We start from the raw sequence: 22901 nt of genomic DNA on the forward strand, positions 1-22901 counted from the left end.
TTATACATGTGTACATTTTATAATTATAATTATTATTATTATATTACTATTATTATTATATATACTGTTGCTGCCATTATTACTATATACTGCTATTATATTGGTATAATTACTATCATATATAAATATATATTATGTTATATTATATACTATATATACTGTACTATTTTTATATACTGTCTAGCAATAACATTACCATCATATCATCAGTACTATTACCATCATCTTGCCACTGCACCTTATCTACCTATTTATCTTGTGTTTCTGTTTTGTTTTTTTTATTCTTTCTACCTCAATATTTTTTATTTTATTCTATTGTATTGTATTTTATTGTATTCAAATATACCGGCTTCTATGACGACTTAATTTCCCTTCGGGGATGAATAAAGTACTCTATCTATCTATCTATCTATCTATCTATCTATCTATCTATCTATCTATCTATCTATCTATCTATCTATCTATCTATCTATCTATCTATCTATCTATCTATCTATCTATCTATATATAACCTGATATTGAAATAAAATCAAAAATATATACATCAATGTGTGTGTATGTGTTCCCCTTGAACTTGAGAAATGTTTGATTATAAATTAGTTAAATTATTTAGTAAATGAAGCCTTGTTTCATTGGAGATCTTTCATCCTGAATAGTTGGATACAGCAGTAACAGTTACCTTCCTCCCTGTGTGGCCACTTGAAACACTGCACTTCCTGGTTGGTCGGTTTCAAGTCGCCCCCGCCCCCCCCCCCTCCCTCCCTCTCCCTCAAAGTCTGTGAAGTTCACCCAGACGCTTCGCACTAAATAAAACTTTTACTTAAAACCCAACTCAACGGCCACGTGTCTCCCCCCCAAACAGCGGGAAATGAAAGTTGTTTTTCCCTCTCGCCCTCTCTCACTTTGGACGAACCCGGGAAACTTCTGTCGGTGAATTAGAGTGAGAGCGCCAGAGAGACTCAGGCTCGACACAAGGAAACGAGCTGCAGCTGCCTCACATCCTGCTTTGTGACTTTAAGACCGGGGCTTCCTTGAAACCGCCCGGCTCCGCGTTTAGCGTGAGGCAAACTTCTGCACCGGAACTTTTTTAACTCGGGAACTTTTTAATAAGCAGATTTTTTTATTATTTGCGCTTTAGCTCTAGTCTCAACTGTTCGGTTCTTCTTGATCTTCGCAGCAGCAGAATGCGTGTTTGCAGACGGGGAGCGGCCGCGGGGACATGTCTGTCTTTAATCTGTCTCTAACCGCCGGGAGCTGACTTCTGCACATCAAAGCTACAAAGACACAAAAACAACACAAAAACAACACAACACAACTCGGTGCTGTGAGAGCGACGGACCCAATGGACCCTTCTCCGTCCATTATAACGCAAGTGACCAGGGAGGAGGAGGAGGAGGAGGAGGAAGACGCTGGCGGTGAGGAAGGTGAGTGTGTGTGTGTGTGTGGGACACGGGACACTCGGATGGGGGGGGGGTGAGGGGTCACTGCTGTCAGCTGCTGCTCCCACAGACCCACCTACACTGGTTCCAGTTAGACACAACCACATACCAGTAGAAACCCACCAGCACCACCAGCAGCCCCCGGGTTCTTCCCGCTGCTCGGACCCGGCTCTGGGTTCTCTGGGCCCGGTGTAGGCCCCAGCTGCTCTCATGCAATATGCTGTCTTACATGGAATAAAAAAAATATGCAAATGTGATTCAAACAAGCATCTGAGGCTGAAAGTTGTGTTGCGAAAAAGTTTGTGTTGAGTAATGCGTCCATTCCATGGGGGCGGGGCCACAGGCGCTGACAGCTGACTGCCACTGTGGTTTATTGACGTCGAGCTGCTTCAGCTCATTATTTATTCATTCACTTTCACAAACTGGCCGCACAGAGGATCCTGTGACGTCCTGGTGAAGTCTGACACGATGTGTGTGATTGTTGTAGTGATCGGAAACAACAGGCTGTGAGTGACCATGTCAGGGGGGGGGTCAATGTGAGGCTGCAAGCATTTTCATGTTCAGGTCAGAGGTCACGGAGAGGGTCATTCCTAAAGCTTTGGCTGGTTGTTTCTTGAAATAGTAGTTCATGGTGGATAAGATACACTACGATGAGATAAGATACGATTAGATGAGATGAGGTCAAATAAGATATAATGAGAAGTGATACAATCAGATGATGGATCCTTTCAGCCTCTCTTGGGTCGTCAATCCTTGAACTCAGGTTTAAGAACAAGATATTCTTCCTGTTTTCATCTGCGGAGAATCGGTTTATTTCAGAAGCTGCAAACCAGTGGCTTCGGTGATGTTGTTGACATCAAATTTAGAAGTTTTACTGGTTATTACATGCTAAAATCGCCCCTAGTCCTACAGCAAATATCAATAAAGTGTTTGAATGAGAGGTCACCTTGGGCTAGAAGACGTCCAGGACCTTTAACAAGAGCTGCTTTCACTGGAGATGCTCAGCTGACTGGAATCATCGAGCACCATAAACTTGTGTAATGTTAATGGTAGAGAAGCGGCCATTGATACAGATCTATTCTCTCTATCTGTTGTGGAAGTATGTCGATGAGTCTACTGTATGCGGTAACCTACTGGAGGAAAATGTTTACTCCGAGTATAATTACTTTGATTATTGAACATTACACTTACAGTAGGTCGGAGCACCAAATATTTATTTATTTGTGTATTTCTTAGCTGCAAAAGTGTTGAAATCAATCAAAATATGTAAAATTGATGATCCCTAATTCTTGCAGCTGCTAATAAAAGTTCCACCTAGTGTTCTCCCAAAAGAAGGGATGGATCCAGGGGCCACTGACTTGTATTCTATATTATTCTATATTCTAAATATATTCAATGATGTGTGGCTTTAGATAAAAAGCGCTAACAGTAAACAAGGAATGACTTAAATATGCACCTCACTGAATCAGACATTGTGCAAGAATGCTGTACATATAATTGGACTCGTATGGCCCCAGATTTAGAAAAGCTCTACTTGCACCAGTGTCTCCTAACAGAGCCCAGCCGCCTGTGTTAGCCTGAGTTTTATGTGTGTGCTTTGGCTTCCTCCCACAGCAACAAGCACAAAGGTTAAGCATCAGATGTTCTGCTCTCACCCATTTGGCTGTGGGTTACTGTTTGGTAATTAGCAGTGAAAGCAGAACAAATCTCAAGTAAGATCTACCAGTGTAGCTCCAGGACTTAACAAGATAATATCTAACAATACTCTAATTATTAAAATGTTACTGTCCTGTCACCAGACAGAGACATAAGACCAGTGGTGGTTGAATGAAAGAAGACTGTATGAGATGATGCTCTGAATCTGTAAGTTAGGAGTTCAGTCAGGAGGTGGCAGCAGCGTCCTGCTCTGCCAACTCAAGCCAGGGTCTCGCTTTACATCCTCTTGGCCAAGAGGTCATGAGTCCAAACAGGGCGCTAGTCCAGAGGAGGGGCTGGAGGAAAAGGAAAAGGGCCGGTGGTCTCTAGCGCCTCTGATTTCACACGGTGCTGCAGCCAAACAACGACCTCACGAATCCTTAAACTATGAAATTTAATTTATAATTTTTTTTTATTGTACTATCTCCCAAACACTCACTGGGCCTTGAGGTTAATTCTTTATTTGGTGTCGTATTTATAACACACTTCTTCTACCATGTGCAGTTTTATGGGCATAATTATGATGCAATTAATGTGTATTTATAGTTAATATCCGTTTTCAGTCATCGTTTTCTGTTCCATCTGTCCACTGACGTCAACTCTAACTTTTAAGTATAATAACTAGTTGTTGGTTTTTTTGCCTTGGCTTGGGACAGTGTGTGAAATTAATATTTTTCCAGACGCATGTTTCTCTAGACCTTGAGCTGACCTGAGGCCGCCGTGGCCGCCATGAACCTCCCGCGCCATTTGCTGCGCAGGGGTGTGAAGCAAGTTGTCAGATCGTAACAGAGTATCCGCTGTCAAAGTGGCTGAAAGTCGGTCGTGGGAGGCCCTGGTTCCTGCTGCATCTGGATAGGAATAGAAGCAGCCAGGCACACTGGCATGCCTTGCCCGAAAGGGTCCCAGATAAGCCCGCTTTCAGCTAAGCAGGCTAAAACATGCTGATGTGGCGTGAGGTTGTTGCTGCCGCTTGGAAATGCTGTAACCTCATTATCAGTGTCTGAGCCTCTTGGACCGGGAGGTGTGAGGAATGTCGCAGTAGTCTGCTTCGTGCTCGTTCCTGCCACCTTCTTACACACGATTAAACAAAGAGCTGCAGCTAAGAAATGGAGCTACGGTCACAACAGTGTGATTAGCATGTCACTGTTATAACAGGCGCTGGTGAGGAAGGCCTCACCTGCTGTAACTCAGCTGCCTGTGGCACATTTGGCTAAACTGGGTTTGCCATCTGCTTTTTAAAATGCGGGTGCAGAGGTTTAGGAGCAGCGTGTGGCCCGGAACTACCAGTGGACTGTCAGATTTAAGAGGTTTCCCTTGGTCCTGTATGATCTGACCTACACTTGCAACATGGGGCTGCTCAGTAAAAAGCTGCTTCAGGCTATTTGGGGGATGATGAAACTTTAAAGTAAACTACCAAACACAGCTAAATATGTCTGAGGGGTGATAGAAAAGTTCGGAAGCTAAGGTAGAATGAGGTGTTTTAAAGCTCTTGTTACATACAAATGCAATTGAATTAATTGAGTGATTATTAATGAAGTATTGTACAATAATCTGTCACCCCCAGTCTCAAGGACCTATCACCCACTTCTATCCAAAGCAAATTAGTATTTATTTAGGTTTTGGAAACAAAGCCTTTGCTGCGACTTCAGTGAACTATGATGAGAGCCATAATCTACAAATTAACAAATCCTGTACCAGTGGTGAACCTTTCCAGGAGTGACTGACGGAGCACTTCCATGACTCGTCCATGAGGAGGCCTGGATGGCCTCTGTTAAGATCAATGTTCACGATTCCACGATAAGAAACCACTGTAATCCGAAATTAACACAGAGGCTCATCTTACATTTGCCACAAAAACATCTAGTGGACCCCGAAGACTTTAGGAATAACACTTTTGAGGATGTAGAAGAAGAATTCAGGAGCCTTTTGTGGTCCGGAGCGGCTTTGCTGCTTCATGATTAGACCATCAATTTGCTCTCTATCGATATCTATCTATATGCAGCAGGACAATGATCTGAAGCACACATGCAAGCTCTGAATGGCTCACAAGAAATAAAGTCAAAGTTTCCAAGTGGCTTAGTCATATCCAAACTTAAATCAAATTGAGATACTTTGCCAATACCGTAAACAGACAATTCATGCTTGAAAATCCTCCAATGTGGCAGAATTATATTAAATTACTTGCAGTGGTTTCCGCTAAGGATGGAACAACCAGTCACTAGATTTTTGGAGGCAATTACTTTTTGTATTGGGTGTTTACTCACATTGTTTTTCATCTTACATTAAAATTAGTTGGACGATCCAAAACATTTAAATGTGACAACTAATCAAAAATAGAAAACTAAAATATCGAAAGAGTCAAATACTTTGGTTGGTTTGGTTTTGATGACCTCTTTTTATTCTGGACCTGAAGTACTTCCATTAGGAGCCAGTGTCTGTTCAGACCCACATTCTGTTGATGTTGACATTTGCAATGTAGACATGATGGTTCGGAGGCTTTGGGAATGACACGATGTTGCAGAGTGTAAAGTGTCAGCGGCTTAATTTAGTTCATTTTTCTCCGGGTGCACTGAGAAACATTTCTGCGTAGTGTCCACACGCTGCTGATCTGTTTCCTGCTGGAGGTTAAACACGGCTTTGTCCGGCCCTGTTTTCTCTGTGGCCTGGTCTGCGTATGTCGCACACGTATAGAGAATCTCACCATTAACCGCTGTCAGCAGCTGCTCTGCTCGTCTATTTTTAGAGCTCTGATGTGTAATTTCAGAAGTGGTAATGCACCGGGGCCGCGTGACATCTCTTAACACTCGGGCTTCACCTGCCCGGTTCCCTCGCCAAACGTGTTTGCACACAAACCTTTCATCTTGGGCCCAGGAAGCATGTCGGTGCTCTCCAGAGGCTCCGTCCACTTTAAGCTCCAGTTGATTGAAGCAGTCATCAGGCCAAGTCCAAAGGGAATAACACGGACTAAGAGAAAGGCTAACAGTGTTTTTAATGAGCTGAGGTACATTGATAAATGTACACTAGGATTTAAGTGCTGTAAAATGTCTTTACGCTAGTTTTTACGCTTTACGCTAATAGTTAAGTGGAATGGAAGTGGTTTATGGGTTAAGAACAGAGGATGTAGCACCTTGTTAAGCAATATTAGGCACATTTTAATTTGTGAATATGGGCTATACAAATAAAAATGTATTGATTTAATTTCTGCAGTATATTTGATTTTCAATATTCCTCCATTAGATAAAGATTTACAGAGAAAACTATTTCAACATTTACTTACATAATAATACAAATTTGGCTTTTAAAGGCTGGGTTTATACATTCAGGTGAACAGTAAACATACAGCACAGGGCTGTAATTACTTTGATTATTGATTTAATCTGACAATTGCATTTCATGTTTACTGATTTTTTCTTTTGCTCTATCAAAGTATTGATTAAAAACAATTTAAAAATCTTGAGGTCCAAGTTTGAGCTTGAGTTTCTCATTCTCCATTTTTTTTTACTATCACATAGAACATAGGAAACCCAAAAATCCTTCTTGCTTTAATAAAGGTCAGATTAATTCATGTGACTCTGATTTGATGAAACATCCAGTATTCTTCTGTATCTACTGCCGGCTCCTCTGTTTGTTGATCATTCAACCACCGGCACTACTTCTGCAATCATCACACATTTACACCCAAAGCCGGCTGCCAGGTCCGTGATGCGCCCCACGCTGAGGAAACAGATTTAGTCTTGTCTGAGCGGCTCGCTAATGTCCCGGCTGACAGCTCTGACTGGTCATCAGGGCTCAGCTGGTTTCTCCGAGTTTTTCTTTCTTTCTAAATACCAGCTCTCATCACGCTGACACCAGCTGGTGGTGTTTTCTAGCTGTTGTTACATGGGTTAGTGAAGTCGAGACGAAATGTAAACTAGTATACAATACATGGGTTTTTATATGTGTCATCATCACGTCTCATGTGCGCAACCAAAAATACCAACAGTAAATGGTAAATTCTTTTTTCTGTATTTTTGTCTTTTCTCAGTGTAATGTGCAAAAACTCAAAGTTCAAACCTTTTTTATTTTGAAACAACTTTACTTTTGTTTTCGCAAATATTCAGCAAACATTTGTGGTTAATCAGAAAAATAATGATGCTTCTATACAGGTGTCATCCGTTCCTTAGAGAAACAATTCAAATTCTCTGAATGAAACAATAATAATATACACCAGGATGTCGTCACCTGATTATTTCCGTGGGCTGAAACGTACACGTTTGCTCTCTCACGGAATGTGTTTTAACCTTTTGCTACCCATCTGAAATAGCCGGAGACAGACTTTACAGCGAACACAGCAGGGGTCCGGCTCACATGAGGTGCTGCCCGGATCAGATACCCTGGTCGGGCGCTGCGGATCCAGACCTTTGCCAGATATGACTTGAGAAAATAAACGTTACTCTAGTTACGGATGGAATAAAACTCCAGCCACACAAGTGCATATTGAACATATAAACCCTAGATTGTCCATTGAGTTTCATTATAACTGTAGTTACTGCAGTGGTCTCAGTTTCAGCCACTTCCCTAAATGTATGTATCTATCGATTTTGAGGACTGCGGAATCAGTAGAGTATGTCCATCATCTCCTATATAACCACTGTCTCTCTCTCTTGTTCTGCTTCAGGTGCCCACACAGTTCCCCCATCGAGGAAGCCTCGCAGCAGAGGCCTCTTCCACAGTCTCTTCTGCTGCCTGTGTCGCAAAGAATCAGAGCCGCCTCCGGTGAGGAACAATGTCCCCTTACTGGAAGAAAATGGGTCTCTGTCAAAAGTAAGTTCCTCTGGCAACATCCCTCTCGAGCTCCTCCTAATGAGACTGACTTTCTCTCGCCCTCCTCCTCGCTCGTCTGTCGAGCAGCAGGTGGTCCACGCTGATTGACAGCCACGTGATACCTGAGACACATGTTTTCTTGGCTCAGAGCTGTTGGTGTTTACTCACCTCTCCTGTGCCCGAGAAGTATCGTGCAGCAGCATTTCAAAACGTACTCCGTGTTCAGGCATCAATCAAAATGACCAAGAATTACAAGAAGTGAAGGAGTTGGGAGTAAATGTTACAGGAAGATCGCGGCTCGGCCAAAAGTCCAAAAGCAGGACACAAGCAGGACACACAACACTGGATCCTGCATTGGAGACATCCTTTGGCTTAGAAAACTATGATACAGATCAGATATCAGGCATGATTCGATTAATTTTAGAAACTGATAACTGATCCATTACTACACAGATCATGTGTGAAGGGTGTTTCAATATGAAAAAAATGTTAATAGGGTTTGAATGTTTACGTTTGTGGAATGGTGCTTAATCCACCAGTGACCACTACTCCTTTAATTATCTTTTCTGGGATCATACTTCCCACAGCACAAGTGATTATAGTTATGGAAAACAACTTGGCTTTCGTCGGTTATGGTCTGAAGATCAAGTAGTCAAGATCTTCTCAGGTGTCGGTTACAGATTTATGCCTTACTTCAGCCTTTTATAGAGATTTGATATTCCAGAAGTTATTTGTCACTTCTTTCCAAGCCCCCAAAATAAATTGCTTGGTCTCTGGTGAAGGAAGGGGGCGGGGGGGTCGAGTCAAGCGCTAGTCTCAGCTTTGGTTGTGACAACCTGTCATGTCATCGTGCTTGCTGCTCCTGTTGCTGTTACTCTGTCAGGCTCCTCAGTGACTCCCCCCTCCAGCCATGTGAATCTCCACTCTGAATGGACCCTGACTGTTAACCGCCGCTCTGCTGGACTCGTACTCCGCAGGATCCTAAGCCACGGCAACATCCTGACCCAATGCATGGAGGATAAACCTTGAGCAGACATAGACTGACAAAGCATTTCACGATGTATTTGGAAAACTCGGAGCAAGTTAAAGTCTCTGGAGAAGGGGAGCCATCAGCGGAAGTCATGCTTGCAGAACAATGCCAAGTTCCCGATTTGAAAGAAGCTGCAGATTTAACCAACCCTTCGAAAGGAAGCGCCGAACTCGGCATGAACGTCCTTGTGGAATACACAGAGCAAGTTGTCAGCAGGGTTATGGACTCGTCTCTCCTTTGCACGGAGCATTGCAGGACGAGTGGAGATGAGGCTGAATACAGCAGATATTGCAACGGACACGCTGAGAGCTTTGAGCAATATTCAGCAAGCAACATATTTTTCGAATCCGGGCAAACCCTCGATAAGTGCGAGACTTCGAGGTTAAGCCAACCATTTAATGAATGTGCTCAACACTGCGAGTGTTTTAAACCTTGCAAGTCCTCTGAGCACAGTGCTAATCATAGCGTAGCTTGCAACAAATGCTGTCCTTGCTGTGAACACTGGGCAGAACACCTCGGACTATTTCAGCAATGCAAGCCCCCCGGTCAACAGTTTGAGTCTCTCGACTTTGAGCGAGACCAATTGGCAATAAAATGTGACAGTTTAGAGTTGTGTGAAATGTCTGATTTCATGGCGGAGAGCACTGAGCACCTGGAGTTACTTGAACAATACGAGTCTCCTGATCAGCAGAGCGAGTGCTCCGACTCGGAACCGGACACAGCGACAGAGGACTTTGAACAATGTGAAGTTGGTGATTTCCAACCCAACATCTGTGATTCAGTGGACTCACAGGACTGTGGCACTGAACTCTGTGAGTATGATGAAATGCAAATTGAGTACGCAAATGTTGACGAGGAGGATGAGGAGGAGGATGAAGATGAAGAAGAGAGCTACCAATGTGAACAAAATGAAACTGAGCTGGAACTATCAGAAGATGTAAATTCATCACATTTGAATGAGCTGGTTCCTGTTTGCTTTGATGAGAGTGAACATGTATATTTTGACGACACTGAAGAACTCTCTACTCAAACTCCGACATTAGACATGTCAGCAGATGACTGTGAGATGTGTGGAGGCGAAGAGTACGAACCCACGCAGCCGTGTGCAACTTCCGACAAAACCTCCGACGGCTTTTACACTGAAGAAGACCGTTTCTCCGATTGCTCCTCCACTGAAACCAAATCCTTTAAGACCTGTCCCGATGGCAGCATCCCGTCAGATCCCAGCTTCGATTCATCTGAGGAATCTGAAAAGGGAGTTCAGGGAGATTCCAGCGATGAGCAGACGCAGTGGGAATCGTTTGACGACGATGAAGAAGAAACGGAACAAAGGCAGGCTAACGAAAGTGATGAGGACGAAAAGAAAACACCCGCCGCGGTTGATATTGTGGATTACTTTGATTTGTTCGACAGAGCCGACCATTACGCATTTGCACCAAAGCGCCATTACATCTCCTGCTTCGAAGGTGGGGATGTACACGAAGGCCTGAACCTTGAGAAAGAGGCGGCGAGACGTGCTGCCAAAAGTGCGTTTGCGTACGCGGAACCCAGTGAGGAAATGAATATCCAGGAAGCAGGTGTATTTCCTGAGGAAGCATGTGATGCAAGTCAAAGAGATGATTGTGAGTCAGAGATAAACCCCGAAGACTTGATCGTAGATTCAGAGTCAGGTTTAGCAGAATATGATGAGGATGAGGAAGAAGAGAGTGAAGCCTCTGAACTTTACACAGAGGATCACGAGGAAGCAGAGGAAGACGAAGAAGCCTTTGATGGAGAAACGGCTGAGGACCATGTTCCTGAAATCTGCGATGAAGAGGAGGAGGAAGAGGAGATCTGCCTGTCCTCTGGTCCTGAGGAGAGCATGTCTGCACCATGTGCCGAGAACATCTCCGTTGAAGGTGATGCTTATGAAGAGGAGGTCTGTCAATCCCTTGACGACAGTGCCTCTACAATCGATCTTTGCAGAAAGGATGACGAGTCGGAGCCCGACGATAAAGCAGCTATTGACTGTTCCGAAATGGAGCCATATTGTGGGCTTATAGATAATGAAGGTGATGAAGAGGCGTTTGAACCAGGTGTTGAGGATTACTATGCGTATCAGATTCAAAGTGCTCAGTCATCTGTGAAACAAGCCCTGAAAGGACCTAGTACCGAGTCCCCGGCCCCTGGAGTTTGTCCAGCGGAGAGCGAAGCCGTCGGATCGGCAGTTAGTGAAGATACTGAACCCAGCGAGATCGTGGCCAGCTGCTCTGCTGCGGAAGAAACGGCCAATAACATAACTCGGAAATCAGACAACGACATCTCATCCGGAACGAGGTATCCTCTAGATATCATCCACAGCGTTGTCCCTGAACATGCCAAACTGGAGAGAGGCGATGCACAGACGGAGGAGAACGACTCGGAACAGGGCAGAGATTCGGAGGAGGAGGAGAGCGACGACGAATCCTCTGAGGCCTGCGACTGCGAATACTGCATTCCACCAACCGAGCAGGTATATCACCTCAACTGTGAAGCATCGAAAGGACCGATTTGAGCTTCCAGAAGTGGGGCTGAAATACCGGGGGGGCTATTTTTACAGCTCTAAGGCACTGCTGTCAACCGTGGCAGTGAATAAGTTACAGGAGATCTTCACTTGGCAGATTGTGTGGTATCTGTGTCAAACTCCAGCTCTGCCATTATCCTCACGTGGCAGCTCCTCTGTACACAGACAAACACACGCAGCGGGATACAGACGCTCATGCCAACTTGTTTTTAGAATCATAATCACACTAACAAACACTGATGTCTGGCCACTTGTTGAAGGATGGGGCCCAGGATGAGGATATTATACATGCTCACTCAACATTGCAGCAGCTGTAGCATCCAAGGTTTCTTGTAACCCTTCACCGAAACAACACAACACAAGCCAGTGTCTCTTAAGTGACAAGAAACACACACACACACACACACACACACACACACAATGACTAATATGTGTCCTACATATTGAGAGATTTTTTTCTCAGGTTTCAATTTAATTACCTACAAAGCGTAGCCGCTGCTCATATTGTGAGCTTCAAAGCTAAAAGAACTTTCTTGTTATTCGAGTTTTCCATTAACAAGCTTAAGTTCTAAAACTAAATTTGTTTGTCTTCAGGTTCCAGCAAAACCTCTGCTCTCACGGATACAATCGAACGACACGGGGAAGATCTGTGTGGTCATTGATTTGGATGAAACACTAGTCCATAGTTCATTTAAGGTAAGTTTGCCCGTGTGACCTACTTTCTCTTTGTTAATGGAGCTGCTCCAGTATGGATTTGTTGGGGGCGGATGCCAGTTAGTGATACTGGGGGAGTAAAAAAATGGAAATGCAACCAGTTGCATGAGCCAACTTTAATATTTAACCCGTGTCTAGAATTGTTCAGGCTGCAGATATATGTTTAATTGAAATTAGGATATAGATCGATTTGTTTGTTGGGTTAGAGACAAAGACCGGAGGAGTTTTCTATCACATTTTGCTTTTAAGTATTAATGAAAACTAGAAAATGCATCATGGACACATGGATCCTTTTTTGAAGCCGTCATATTAAGGAGCCATTATATATTTATATGTGGCAAAGAAATTGACAATGACTCCTATGACGTTGTTTTCAAAGCCCTTGGACAAAAAATTGTAGTTTGTTTTTTTTAACAATATAACATTGACATTATTCTAAATAACTATAAACAATAACAAAACAAACACAACCAAATATATAGAGCTGGAATTGAGATAATCGTGTTATTTAAGTAAAACGTAAACATGAATAGACATCTTTTCTGCATGGTTTATTCCGTAAAATATTTGAAATAAAAGCTATTGGCAACAAATGTGAACGCTGATACTCATATATCTGTGAAAGGCTCATATCGATATCACCAATCACCCATTTTGTTGGTGGAGATCCTACCTACAGTTATGTGTGTAGGCTACATTTCTATCAGACTTCCTGTTTATAATGATTTAAGAGTCAGCTTGTCGAAGCTAGAAATATGAAAATAACTCCACACTGTGTTGAGTATATATGTGATTTTAGTATAGGTAAAAGATTCATATTTGGAGTGTATGTCCAGTCCATTCATCTCAGTGTCGTTGTGTCTGACCTTTGTCTGACAGGGTTTCTCATGGTTTAAAAATAATCCTTCTTCCAGGAAGGCCCAGGATTATGTATCATAAATACATATTTTATTATGAATCTAAATCTAAAGAGCATTAACACTTTTAAAAGGCTACAGGAGCTTTCTCGCGTGTGCCGGTTTGTGCCAGGTGCGCAAGTTTTCCACTCCATTTAGACTTGGCAAACAAAGCGACACGTTGCTGTTTTTCTTGGCCAGGAGCCGTCACTTCCTGGAGTTGTCAGGTTGCCAGGCGACTGGCAGATACTCGAGGGAAGTTGCTATTCTCAACCGATAAATAATCCCGCGTTTAATCTTCACAGCTTGTTGTTTAGATACTATGGTTTGTATACAGAATAAACAAGGGTTAGCATTTTAATGAGTGAGCCTCAGAGGAACTGGGAGGTAGATGTTTGTAACCTCAACCAGAGTGTGAGTGCTGAAGTAATGTGACCAGCTGCACAGACACAAGAATGGGTTCAGTCTTCTCATCTAATTCTGGCTAAGTTACAGACTAACTCCTTTTCCACAAAATCCTGAAATTAGACATTATCAACAAGATAAGATAAGGTAAACTTCATTGATCCCCAACAGGGGAATTCACTTAGAGCAGCAGATAGTCAAAATAAAGTCAAGACAAGACAACATGTGAAAGTATAACATAGAATGAAATAGGCAATAAAGTAAGATGAAATAAATAAATAAATAAAATTCAGTTAATAAGTACATAATATACACCTTTACACTACCGATGCACTGGGGAAAGTACAGTGGCCTAGGATGATTGTATGAGGATGTGTGTATTTATATATATATATATATATTGAAATAAACAAACACATATAGACTGTTATATATGCTTTGGCAGATGTGTTATACAATGTGAATATGAATGTAATATGTATTTATTGTAGTGAAACATGAATGTTATCAAGTGCTAAACACTGGAGTTGAGTGAGATTTGGTTTCTGGTGTAAGAGCCAATTACAGACAGTTTTAATTGCTTACAAGTTTGTGTTTGCCGGTTTTTACAAGGATGCTCATTGAGTAACTGCTATTCGGTTCCATGTTCAGTGTCAAAGCAAACAAACCACGTGCCAACTTATGGTAGACATAAATAGCAGTATAGGATTTGCACTGTATCATTTTGCATTGTAGGAGGCGGACTCGTATGTCAAATATACATTAGCTGTCGATTTTCTGGTTCATCTGCAGGACCCACCTGCGTCTTAAAACCAAGAACTGTTAAAATAATAATGATAATTTAATTTAATGATATTCAAAGAATAATCTTCAATGTCCTGTCATATCAATATCTTCTTTTTCAAAAATGGTTTTGCTTACAAATACCGATGTAAATATTGTACTTTCAAATAAGAAAAATCACAATTACGAATACGCTTTCAAATATTATATATTATATTGCTCCATGAAATAACTGGCGTCCTTTTGTTTAGCTTTATGCCTTTTAAGGTAAGATTCAGTGGACAAATCTCTGCCAAAAGTCAAGGCTCCTGTGTCACGACAAATTATGTAATGCATGCCATGTGGTGTTTGGTCCTTCTCAGGTCACTGACTGTCCTAAAGGACGTCACTGGATATGCCTGCTCTATGTGTAAACAGGGTCAGAGTCTGTGAACCCTGTGTTTAACACAAGGTGGATAACAAAACTCATTATTACTCTGACACATGAAGATAGCGTCAGGTCACACAGTTTGTTTTACATGGTAGAAGAGAGGAGAGCTGTGCAACTCGCTTTTTAAGAAACAAAAAAATGAAAAAAAAATGAACCAATTACATTGCGCAATATATATATTAAGAAGTATTTTATATCAACCTTAAGTCTTGTCTTTGGGAAACTGTTTTCAATCTGTTGCTGTCAGACCATCCCGCCCTTTACTCAAATGTGAACCTCTATGTCTTCTAACAGCTTCAGACTGATCATTTCAAACTGTCTCCAGTAGGACACAGCTTTTTGCATTAATAGTGCAACCCTAAATTAAAGATGTCAACTAGACGCATCAACAAATGTTTTGTTTTCAAATCCAACATTAATTTAGAAAATCGTTTTTATTTTTTGAATCGGGAGAATATAGTGCATTTGAAACCTTTGTTCCTGTACAGATCACACAGATGTGTTGAGTGAGCTGGTGTTTGTGTTATGGTGTTTGTTTAAACCAGTGACTCAACCAGATTGCTCACATTCAAACAAACCAGATTTTGACCAGAAATCTCTTCATTTCACAAGCTGTATTTTTATGAGAATAAACATTTTTAGGATAGAAGCACAAAGGAGAACCAGCTCCTGTTTAACCAGCACACAGATGTAACAAACAATATACAGCCGGATTGAAAGTTTCCTACAAAATCTTTTAGTATTTTATTTATTTGTTACACTGTAAATTTACTTGTTGCCAAAATTTAAGACTTTATTCTCTTAAAAGTACGACTTTGTTTCAAAAAGTTATATTACGACTTTATTGCTGAAATAATATTTTTTCTTTAACATGACCCTAACATGCAGAGAGCTGCTTGTGTAGAAAGTTAAACACTAAACCCTGGATTTGCTTTTAATTTGAAAATGTGCTTTAGTTTGATTTCACACATTCCTCCGGCTAATGGAGGATCTTTATATGTTTGTTATTTAATATAGATTTTCTAAAATATTGGATCAGTTGGCAAAGGACGGAACCTGAACTAGAACTGTTAATTAATTATGGATGTAGACTCACACTTACAATATCATTAAATATTGCAGTATAATTTTCATTTACAGTAATATAATAAAAGTTTTTAAAATAAATAATAATGTGGCAGCTCCCGTGGTGTTTATGACTCAGACCTTACCTCCACGTGAGAAGCATATTTCAGGGGTGAGAACTGCCCGAAGATAAATCAGATATTTTTTATGAGCCTTGTCACTTTCGGGTCGAGCCTGTATTTCAATGATGGAATTGACAAGAGTGGTATCATGAGCCGTGTTGTGTGACTGTGAAGTCGCTGAGGTGGCGTCTGGGCGTCTCTTTGACAGATCTTCACTTCTGACTCACGAGCATCACGCTCATCTCTGACTTTTATAAGGAAACTGTGCTTAACGGCTCCTCTCTTCTTTTTTTACAGCCAGTGAACAATGCTGACTTTATCATTCCAGTGGAAATCGATGGAACAGTTCACCAGGTATGCACTGTTTAAACAAGCAGGGTTGATTATGAGCACTTCACATTGCTGCACTGCACAAACACACACAGAAACCAGGGTTTGGCCCAAACACCACCTCCATGACCCCAAAAAAAAAGTCGGGCAGTTTACAATCTCTTTGGATTAGGATTCAAACTTTATACCCAGACTCCGGTTTGCACTGGAAGCACTGGAGTGGTGCCCTGACAGCGCTGCAGCCCTTTCTGTTGATGGCTCCGAGCAGCAGGTGGCTATTTCAGTGGGCTGACGAAATGACCAAACCCTGGCAGGCTTCTCAGAAACCGCCGGCCATCAATCAGTTCCTCGGTGCATGTTGTGCCCTGCTCATTGGTGCCCGGGGGACGGCGGTGGCTGTAAATGGTAACTGCAAGCTGTTGTGCTGTGGGACCCCCCCCCCCCCTCAGAAAACAGAGGAGCTCTGGTGCCCACAGGGCCTGGGTCTGGTTCAAGTAATCCAGGATAGGCTTGTTTTAGTGGGGAAAGCCTGTTCCGGACGACTTGGTTCAGAAACAAGGCCGCCAGCAACTTAGTGCAAGTAGATCTATAAAATTACAACTTATATTTAATTAAGGTCGCAATATACAATTATCAAAAGTGGGTCACACTATCCACTATATTTATACGTACATGCACACGCCTGAATTGTAATGTTTGGTGCAGTTACTTTACTTCATGTGCAGATACATTTCTTCTCAATAAACTAGGCCTGAAATAAGATTAGATCTTCTCTTATTCTTACATTTCCCCCCCTCAGTACTTTGTGATGCAATGATCATATTTCTAACTAGAATGTCAGTAAAATGCAAACCCCTGCAAGAGTCCAACAGTCCCCTTATAAAACATTATTTAAATCCACTAGATCTACATTTGTATTTGTTGATCAGCCCATATTACACACACTTAAGCTGCTTTCAGACATTCACCAGACTCTGCAGTTCCTCCTAAGTTTCTCTGAGGAGGTGCACGCGTGAAGGCAAATGTCCGAGTGAGATGCTCCACAGTTTGTACAGACTTAATCCGCCTGAGTATAAAGTCCAGAGAATTACAGGAGGATACGTGACATACTCAAAAATGAAGAAACAAAAAGAAAACAAAAAAACACGAGGAAAACAAAAACACGTGATCTTTCAGTTTTAAACTATCCTGGATCCGCACATACATTTAACAGCTACTTCCCTGAACCATACCGCAACCTAACACCAATAAAATCAGTTCAGTAGTTTCTGCAAATTCCTGCTCAACAAGCAGCGATGAAGACACAACACAAGGTAACAACTGAAACATGTTCAGCTCCAACTGTGTTTTTTCATCTCCTGTTCCCTTTGTGTCTCCGACCAGGTGTACGTGCTGAAGAGACCCCACGTGGACGAGTTCCTCAAGAGGATGGGAGAAATGTTCGAGTGCGTTTTGTTCACCGCCAGTTTAGCCAAGGTCAGACTTCTGCTGTGTGACACGTGAACACTGTTGTTGACCAATCTATCCAGTTTGTTGTGTAAAGCGACATCTGTTGTTTCATTCTGCTCAGAATTACGAAGCCCTGTGTGTGTGTGTGTGTTGTTTATAAGTGACCCTACCACATGCACCCTGACACATAAAGAGATATTCACGTTACCTCTCAGGGACTCCACATTTTAACCTAAACATTTACCTCAAACTGCGTCGGCCTCAGCCCGTGCGGATCTGGTTGTGAGTCATTACATCACCAACTTTTGCACATGACGCCGTCACGGGAACATCTGAGATTGTGTCAGAAATCGAATGCTGCTCATCCGCTAGTCACGTTTACAAGCTTCAATGTTGCAGATATCACTTCTCTATGGCTCACACGTATGTCAGTGCTCACATGGGGCAGTGAAACCTGAGGCAGGTTGCTTGGTGCTATATGTAGCCTATAACGTTCAGTATGTCTGACATAGTGTTTAAGTAATTAAATACGTGTCGTAAATCTGAGAGATCATTCTAAAAACAGCTTGGAAAATGCAGAATAACTGAATATTGGACAATATACAGGTTTTAGTTACAGTTTTGTTGAATTTTACAATTAAAAACACACCACCTGCCTGATGCAAAAACACGGAACGTTTGTTGACAAGCTAGTGCCAGATACAGTATTTGCCTCAGGAACTAGGAGGAGACCAAAAAAGAGCAATAAGAAGCTGCAGTGACCTTCATCAGATCATATGACTCCAATTAAACACTAATGCTGATTTGTACTTATCTGTCAATGATGTGTTTACGCAACTAACACACAAATCAAATCATGCAGAGTAACCTATCTGATTGATGAAAAGCAATAAAACTCCACTCGTCTTCTGTTTCTCTGTAGTATGCAGATCCCGTGTCCGACCTTTTGGACAAGTGGGGGGCCTTCAGGAGCCGTCTCTTCCGGGAGTCCTGCGTCTTCCACAAAGGGAACTACGTAAAAGACCTGAGCCGTTTGGGCCGAGACCTCAACAAGGTCATCATCATCGACAACTCTCCGGCCTCCTACGTCTTCCATCCCGACAACGCTGTACGCTTTTCATATTTACCTTCTGCAATATACTGACATACACTGTAAAATGTGCTTAAATGACATGTACCAGTTGTCTGTCATTCACTTCTTCAGGCTAAAGTAGTTTTCTAATTCCACAATGCCCTATGTTTTTCACAGGTTCCTGTCGTATCCTGGTTTGACGACATGGCCGACACCGAGCTCCTCGATCTCATCCCTTTCTTTGAGAGACTAAGCACAGTGGACGACGTCTACGATATTCTGAAGCAGGAGAGGACTTCGAGTTAACAGATGCAGAGGACTAGGATGACACCGATCACCAGTGGCTGTCGTCACGGGGGCCACGGAGGCCGCTGGGCCACAGGTCCCACGCCGGCCTCCCACTACAAGGACCATACTGCAAAAAAAAAGATACCTGTCATTTAATCTAATATTCTTATTGTATAGTGCATTAAAAAAAGTCACAGTAATCCTGTAGCTGGGTTCAGTGACAGTCATGTAATCCCGGTGACAGATTTTTCTTTTTTTTTAATTAATCGTGGACTTTAAATGACTTCTGCAGAAATCATTTGCGGCGCAGCTAGAGAGCGTGACTGTTGTCATTGTGTGACAGCAGCGGTTTGTGTACATGATCAGACACGACGTTAGAACCGCTCTCATGTTTTTATGTCGAGGCTGAGCGGTGGACGAACAGGTTTGACTGTTGCGGTTGATCCCTGTCAGTTGTGCCATTCAGCGCCAATCAAACCACATCACGTCATTTTCATGTCAGTACGATGTAGCGTTTATATCTGAGGCTCCACACAGAATACAACAGGTCGTCAGAGACAGGGCCTTGAATCCCAAATTGTTTACATAGGTTGAATAATTTATCAAATTGATTTGTGGCACGTTTCACTACAAAATGCACATTCTGACATGTGCCAAACATTTACTGTGTGGTTTTGAAAAGCTGCAGTTGGAATTAGGGATTTGGTTTAAAGAAAATATACAATATTCTTTGCTTTTAGACGGAAAAGATCCAGAAACAAAAATCATGAAAGTAGTAGTTCTTATTGACTACAATACATGAATATGGTTTAATAACTATATATAGTAATATTACTAAAACCTTATTATGAATGTGTAATAAATCTTTTAAGATGCAGTCTTATGCCCAAACTATGACAGAATATTAGGGCCATGTTGTAAAATAAATAAATATTGAAGATATCAATAATAATGTTGTAATTTTACCAGAATAATGTCGTAATTTAAATCTCCCATTGAGATTGGTTCAAGTTTTTCTTTTGTCTTTAATCTCGTAATTTAATTGTTGTAGTATTCTGAGTTTTCTTTTGAACTTATTTCTCATAAATGGCGACTTATCTAGTGAAATTGCGACTTTATTCTTATATATTTATGACTCAATTATTGTAATATTACACTGTTATTTTTGTTAAATTGCTACTTAATTCTCATAAAATTAAAACTTTATATTTGTGATTTTAGAATTTTATTCTTTTTATGCTACAACTTTATTCTCGTAAAATGACTTTATTGAACATTTTCTACTTTACTCTTGCAATTTCAGGAGTTTCCTCCAAAAATCCGACCTTATTCTCATAATATTACAATTCTATTAATATTATGACTATTCTCGTCACTTCTCTAAATCTCTGAATTAGTTTTTTTTCAACATGACCCTGATACTGCGTCGTACAAAACACATGAAACTGTGAGATATATATATAACACATAAGAGTTGGGTTGAGATGAACAGACTGATCGGATCTTTTATACACAGACGAGTACCCCTGCAGAAATAGTGAGGTTATTTTTGTACAGACAGTATATCAGACTGTTAGGCAATCATTGTGACTTGGTTTTAATCCTATTTGATGTAATATTATTTTATCCTTTTGGAGATTTTAAGCTGAATTGGCCGCGCCCCCTGTGTGTGGCCCCCCCCTTCGATAATGCAATATCTGTTAATGTGTGACCTGCTAAGGGCGCCGGAGCTAAGTGAGTGGTTTGATTTCGAAAGCGCACTTTGACGCCTCCTGTTGGTAAACTTGAATACAAACCTTTCCCTTTGTGTGTAAGGCACCAGCGGAGTCCAGTGTCCTTCCTGATTCATGTGTAAATTCAGTTTCTGAGAGGAAACTCGTGCCAAACACTTTGGATCAACCTGCTTCACTTTGCCTCAGCCTGGAGCAAGTGGTTATATAATGTGTGTGAGAGTGTGTGTGTGGTTTGCAGGGTGCGTATTTACATGAGATTTAAATTTAAAAAAAACAAGATGCTTTGACAAGTCATGAGAAACGTAACCTTATTCTTGGAATAATGATTTACTCTTTTTTTTTTTTTTACTGTATTATACAACCAGAGTATTAACGTTATGCCTCGTGTTTAAAAAGAAAAAAAAAAGTTTTTAAATTGCTGCTGACAAATGGTTAAGATTGCATAAAAAAAGACAAATATTTCTACCTTGCATCAATAAAGCATGTTTTATTGAAACGGGTCTTATTTCACTTCAGTACTTATTTCCCCCCCCGAACATACCTGACGCTCAACACAACAAAGCAGAGGGGGAAACAAGTCCAATGGAAAAATGGAATATGGCACAGAGTTGATATGAAAACAACATTCACCAATAAGTTCAAATGTAAAACTCACTCAACACGCAGGTCAGCAAATGTAGCTGGTTTTCAATTTTTATTTGGCCCAATGTATTTACATCACAAGCCCCTTGCTAAGTTTTTATAAATTTTTTTGAATTTAAAAAGGTCATCAAAACGTAAAAAATGATTTCTATACAATGGACAAGTGATGAGAAGAGGCTGAGATCAGAGCTGCTGCCCGGATCCAAACCTTTAATTTGATGGGGATATGAAGGGGGGGGGGGGTCACCTGATGCGTGATGTCACTGCTATTTGAATAAAAAACTCACAACAGACACAACACCATGCTCAGATAATATACAGGATGTAAATCAGGTTATATTGCGTAAATATTCTCGTTTGAGTCTAACCATTCCCACTACAGAAGCCTTTTTTAATTTTACAATATTTATATCAGACCTTATTGGCACAAATACACAATCAGCCGGAGGCTTCATAACACAGTAACGGTCACAACACTTCCACACACACACACACACAACAATTATTTACAATCAAACTGCACTTAGATATAACCACAGAGGAGCTGATCTGTGAAACGGCTTCACACACTTTGACAACATTTTATATGACATAAATCTCAATCCTCGAATAAATCTAACTGCATCACAAACCCTGTTTCAACCTCTTAGTTAGACTTTGTGTGAATTACAACGTCGACGTCCCGACGTGAGTTCCTGTCGACGACAGAGAAGACGTCACTCAGGCATCACCTGTGGAATTTGAGCAGAGAACAAAATATGAGAATATCTGTTTTAAAAATCTGTAGCAAATAACTTTAAGGATTATTCCTTTAAAGCAACTCTTTACTTTTGGATTAAGCCGCTGAATCCCAAACTTTTCGTGTCCCTCCAGTCTTATCATTTTTCCATTGGCTCTGAGTCTAGTGTAATAATTATACAATTTATATAACAATAATTAATATTGTATTGATTAACAAGGGTCGGCTGTCACTTCTTGAACCTAGGCTGAAAACTGTAGGGGGGGGGCATAGCGTTTGCTATCAGACAGGAACTAAGGCTGACTGTGATGCTTCTTTTAAATCTCAGCTTAAAACATATTCCTGATTTAACTTGGTGTGCAGGGTTATTATTGGTCTTTTATCTCTATTACTATTATAAATATTATTACCATTTTTGTTCATGTACTTTCTGTATTTAAATTATTTGTTTTCTTTTGTGCAGCACTTTGTACTTGAACTGTATAAATAAAGTTATTATTATTATTCCTTGTGACCTCACGTCTTTCTGTGAGTAGTTCAGCCGAAGAGGGACGACTGCTCCTGCTTCGATTAAGACTTTTCACGACAAAAATTCATTGCAAATTCAAAAAATCTCACACTTTTAATTAGGCAGTGACCTCTCAGGATCCTCCTGGGACCCGCTCTGAGCCAACCGATCTAAGATGTCTTCATGTGACCGTCCAGGAATAGATTTTTGTCTAAA

General features: G+C 41.2%; 1 protein-coding gene across 1 annotated transcript; it reads left to right on the top strand.

Moving 5' to 3' along the window:
• The first annotated feature begins 783 nt into the window (after window positions 1-783).
• LOC133021554 (carboxy-terminal domain RNA polymerase II polypeptide A small phosphatase 1-like) lies at window positions 784-21059 on the top strand. The gene is made up of 7 exons (XM_061088455.1): window positions 784-1424; window positions 7792-7937; window positions 12104-12205; window positions 16222-16278; window positions 17638-17730; window positions 18626-18811; window positions 18953-21059. The coding sequence occupies exons 1-7, from the start codon at window positions 1343-1345 to the stop codon at window positions 19079-19081; spliced, it is 795 nt and encodes a 264-aa protein (XP_060944438.1). The 5' UTR covers window positions 784-1342; the 3' UTR covers window positions 19082-21059.
• Window positions 21060-22901: the final 1842 nt, after the last annotated feature.

Source organism: Limanda limanda, chromosome 16 (genome assembly GCF_963576545.1).
Source record: "Limanda limanda chromosome 16, fLimLim1.1, whole genome shotgun sequence".
Taxonomy (NCBI): Eukaryota; Metazoa; Chordata; class Actinopteri; order Pleuronectiformes; family Pleuronectidae; genus Limanda; species Limanda limanda.